At 39.4% G+C, this 5,043-nt stretch overlaps 1 protein-coding gene across 2 annotated transcripts in view; it reads right to left on the reverse strand.

Annotated features, from left to right (window-relative positions):
• Window positions 1-5,043, reverse strand: part of TMBIM6 (transmembrane BAX inhibitor motif containing 6) — a 20,593-nt gene that overhangs the window by 10,463 nt on the left and 5,087 nt on the right. For both annotated transcript variants that reach the window (XM_040488211.1, XM_040488212.1), the window contains exon 2: window positions 180-267. In XM_040488211.1, the coding sequence (XP_040344145.1) occupies window positions 180-235 (56 nt within the window). In that variant the 5' untranslated portion in view covers window positions 236-267. The remainder of the gene's footprint in view (window positions 1-179; window positions 268-5,043) is intronic.

Consider the following 5,043-nt stretch of genomic DNA (forward strand, 5'->3'; position numbering starts at 1 on the left):
AAAAAAACTTTATTTGTGGAAACAAACAAAAAAAAAGAATTGGGGTGCTTTTATCAGTGTCTGGATTCTAGCAAAGCTAATATGTTAGTTTATACATACAAAAGTTAATAAAGTAGGAAAAGAAACAAGATATGAAAGGAAATGCAATAATAAACTACAGTCAAGATCAAAACACTTACATGTGGGAAAATTTTAAGAGCGCATCAAAGTTGATCTTCCGATCAAATATGTTCATGATGCCAGAGTCTGTGGGACACAGCCTCCACTCTGTAGAATCAAGGATAAGAAGAAAGGTTATTTTAAAGATACAAGATGTACAAAGTAACATAAACAACTTTCTCATGGAAATAGTACAAGTTTCAGAAAATGAAAGTATCTAAAACCCCACTGTCTTAACACAGCCATTTTCATTTTTATGTATTTGCTTCCACGATACGTTTGCAATCCTACTCAACCATTTTAAAGGGGACAGAGGAAATAAAGCCATCTCCTCCCCAAACTATTTTGTTACTAGCATTTGCTTTCTATTCTTACAGAAGGTAATTTGTCCCTTTAATAGTTTCTTTCTTTGAGAAATTACCAGTAGCAATCTAGTTAAAGGGACCCAGTCACTGGAACATAAAGCAATCTTATGTCACTGTTTCAAGATGCTAGAGAATTCTCTCAGCAAAGGTGCACAGAACCTCAAAGATGAAGGGAGTAAGGAAGGGAGGGAGGGAGGGAGGAAGGGAGCTAGGCCAGGCAATAAGTCTTGAACTTTAAATATATACATGTAGAAACTTTCCATCTAGTGCATGTTAGAACTGAACTGAAAGGGATTTACAATTTTATTTTTTTTTAATTTTTTTAAATGTTTTATTTATTTTTGAGACAGGGAGAGACAGAGCATGAACAGGGGAGGGTCAGAGAGAGGGAGACACAGAATCTGAAACAGGCTCCAGGTTCTGAGCTGTCAGCACAGAGCCCGACGCAGGGCTTGAACTCATGGACCACGAGATCATGACCTGAGCCGAAGTCGGCCACTTAACCGACTGAGCCACCCAGGCACCCCATGGGATTTACAATTTTAAAAAGAGAAAAGTGCAGAAAGGATTTTTTAAAACACAATTTCAGAATGTTTCCTATAGAAGAGTTGGAACAGTACAAAGAATTCCTATATACCCTACACCCAAATTTCCTAAATGTTAATATTTCGCCATATTTGCTGTATGCCCTGCCCTGTATATATAACACAATGTCCATTTACCCCTAAACACTTCAGCGTGTACATCCTGAAAACTGACCAAAACCAGGAAATTAACACTGACACAATTCTACTATCTGATCTAGAGACCTTAATCAGATTTTGTCAATTGTCCCAATATGTCACAGAAAGGACATTTTTAATTGAACCGTACCCAGGTTACATTCCATCAACACCATAAAGTTAGGCTCTTAAATTTTGCTCTATCTCACATGCAATTCTAAATAAATATATTCAATCTACAGAGCTAAAAATCTATTCAAGAATTTTCATCTTCCCTAAATATCCATCATCCACAATCATCCAGATTCTTAATAGACCCATAATGTCTATTCATTTCAAACTGACCAAAAACGGGGTGTGTGTGTGGGGGGGGGGGGGTTACTAAAACACAAAAGGTAAGTAATTCGAAAGATAGGCAAGATAGGCCAACTACTCCCACATATTCCAATCAGCACCTAGCCCAATACTCAGCAAAATTAATCTGAGCAAGAAAAGTTACAATCCCAAACTGACTTCTGAGAAATCCTGCGCCAGTGGAAAGATTCCATTCTTCTAGTTCTCACGGATCACTACCATTTGTTTACTGAGGCTCGCTCTCACACACATGAAACAATTACAATGGCTAGCTGGCTTTCTCTTGATTTGCTCTTTCCTTTCTCACCAACATGCCTACTCACCTCAATTTTTTTGTTAGTTCTGTTCTTAAGGATGGATACAGTAAGAAGCTGCAGAGCCCACTAAAACTGCTGCTCGCAAATCGAAGTCACAGGGCTCTGGGCCCTCTTGATCTAGATGGTGCAAGTATTGCAGGCTGTTGCACGGCCAACCACAGCCTTCCAGAATCATGATGAACACATCCTCCAGAGAGCATACTTACAGGCTGGCAGAATCCAGCACCTGGAAAGTGTCTTTGTTTAAGGCTTCCATTAACATCCCTAATGACATCCCTAGACAGAACTTGCAACAGTTCTGAAACAACCTTCAGAGCCAAGTTTCTCAGGATTCACAACAACACTCAAGTACCTCTTGCTTCCAATTTCAAGAGTTAAAAAAAGGTGGTGAATGGGCCCTGCAGTGTAAATCCTCAAATACTCAGAGGACTGTTAGAAAGGGGCAACACCCTGTAATCAGACCCCACTGAGTGGAAACAGTGGGAGGGGATAATGACAGAAACTCCTCTTTCCCAGTTTGCTCTTTGATATTTCCCAGGGGGTACTGACTGCCTCTTACAACTGCTGATGGAAAAACCAAACTATCAAAAGGTTATGAGGACAGGGAGTATCAAATAGGAATTTCTCCATGATTTAGTAGTGCCTCATGGTTTAAAATCATTAAAAAATCAATGAAACAAAACCAGTTTCCCAGCATCACCACTGATTCTAAAATTAAGTGAAATATGTAATTACCAACTTTTCTAGATGCAAAGGCACATAGCAATTGTAACAATAGGGTTACAGGGAAAAACACAGTAAGGTATACATTTAATAAATGACATGATGTATATATGACATAATTTATTTCAGAACTGTTAAAACATGAGAGGGGGGAAGTTAGGTCTTAGAATCAAGGAAATATGACAGTTTGCTCTAGGTCTGTTTCAAATAGACAAGAACTAATGTACAGATAAGTAACAAGTTAAAAACAGTTCTTAGAAGTTTTGCAAGATGGATTACACCAACCAAGTCTCTATCTTAGCCTCAACTACTGTGCTCAAAAGTTGCAGAGAAAACATATCTACATTGCAATGGTCAATATGCAAACTCAGCTGAACAAGATTCAACTACACTCATAACTCAAAAATAGCAGCTCCCATACCAAAAGTATTTTCAGTCCCAGGAAACAGTCAGCACCTAACAGGGCTTCAGGTATTCAAAACCATTAACCAAGTAATTCAGCTAACATTTCAAAGGGGCCCCACAATTAAATGAAAACTTTGTTTTTAAAAAAACATACGCTTTGCGTGTATATTTTACAATAAAGGAAAAAAGTGTATCATACGCTTTGCGTGTATATTTTACAATAAAGGAAAAAAGTGTATTACAAGGTGCTCAAAAATTATTCAATACAATAGTTCCCCTAGTACATATCAGCCCATTACGAAACCCATACCAGCACTGGTCTTACTCTGGATGCCAACTCATACGAAAATTTAAAAATTGTATGCGCTCTCCCGTTCCCCAGTTCTACACTCAAATTTAAACAAAGAGGTGGGATTATTTATTTATTATTTATTTATTTATAATGTATACAGTACCTCATAGACTCATGAGAAATTTGTATTGCATTTGAGAAGTAAATGTTCAGATGTTAATTATAATCAAACACCTTTAACTTGGTTCAGAGCTTCATTTAATTCTGTCAACCTTAGGAGAGCAGGAATATCTAATTTCTCAGAATTTGCCAACATCTGTCGTGCATATACTGCTAAAGCTTTGTTAGAAGCGTCACCATTCTGTGGTTCCTCTGGCCAGCCTCCTCTGCCAGAGGCACCCGAAAACAACAAAACTTACTGCACAGCTTTAGCAAGAAAGAAAAAATTAATACATTGTTTTGAGTTAGTATTCCTGAGGTCTGGAAGGAGGGAGGGGCAGGCAGAAGACAGACACTCTCATCAACTAACATCCATGTCTTATGTCCCACTAAATCTCTTGTTTTGTTCTAGGTATCTTCCTTACCCTTGTCCTAAAATGAAAAATCATCAAGGGCCAAGCCTTAAAAACAAAACAAAACAAAATTCTCTACAATCTTATTTCAATATCTATTAAGTACAGACCACATGAAACATGGCCAACTGGCCAAAAGCTATGCAAACAGGAACAATCATGAATTAAAAAAAAAAAAAAAAAAATCCTTGCCTTTTAAAGAGAAGAGCCTGCTGACTGCTGGGCAGAAGGCTGTCTTGATGCATACAATTTAACAACATTAAACCAGCAAGTCACAGAAACATTGTTCATACATTTAATTAAAAATTTAGTTTGTGGAGGGGCACCTGAGTGGCTCAGTCGGTTAAGCGTCAGACTTCAGCTCAGGTCATGATCTCACGGTTTGTGAGTTCGAGCCCTGAGTTGGGCTCTGGGCTGACAGCTCAGAGCCTGGAGCCTGCTTCAGATTCTGTCTCCCTCCGTCTGCCCCTCCACTGCTTGCACTCTGTCTCTCACATTGTCTCATAAAAAAAAAAAAAATTAGTTTGTGGAGTGCCTAGATGGCTCAGTCTGCTGAGCTTCTGACTTCGACTCAGGCCGTGATCTAATGGTTTCTGAGTTCCAGCCCCACGCTGGGATCTGAGCTGACAGCTCAGAGCCTAGAGCCTGCCTCATATTCTGTGTGTCTTTCTCTCTGCCCCTCCCTGCTTGTGCTCTCTCTCTCTCTCAAAAATAAACATTTAAAAAACCATTTAGTTTGTGAATTGTATGGTTCTTCATTTCTGTTGTAATTCCACCATTTTGAGTCCTCTTCCTACACATCTAGAAGGGACCAACTGATACTTAAGAGAGAAGAAAAATCCCATGTGATTAAAAAGGTGAGGGGGGGGCGCCTGGGTGGCGCAGTCGGTTAAGCGTCCGACTTCAGCCAGGTCACGATCTCGCGGTCCGGGAGTTCGAGACCCGCATCAGGCTCTGGGCTGATGGCTCGGAGCCTGGAGCCTGTTTCCGATTCTGTGTCTCCCTCTCTCTCTGCCCCTCTCCCGTTCATGCCCTGTCTCTCTCTGTCCCAAAAATAAATAAACGTTGAAAAAAAAAAATTAAAAATAAATAAATAAATAAATAAATAAAAATAAAAAGGTGGGGGGGGGCAGG

Source organism: Herpailurus yagouaroundi, unplaced genomic scaffold, assembly GCF_014898765.1.
Source record: "Herpailurus yagouaroundi ecotype Mexico unplaced genomic scaffold, PumYag 166, whole genome shotgun sequence".
In the NCBI taxonomy this organism is placed as follows: domain Eukaryota; kingdom Metazoa; phylum Chordata; class Mammalia; order Carnivora; family Felidae; genus Herpailurus; species Herpailurus yagouaroundi.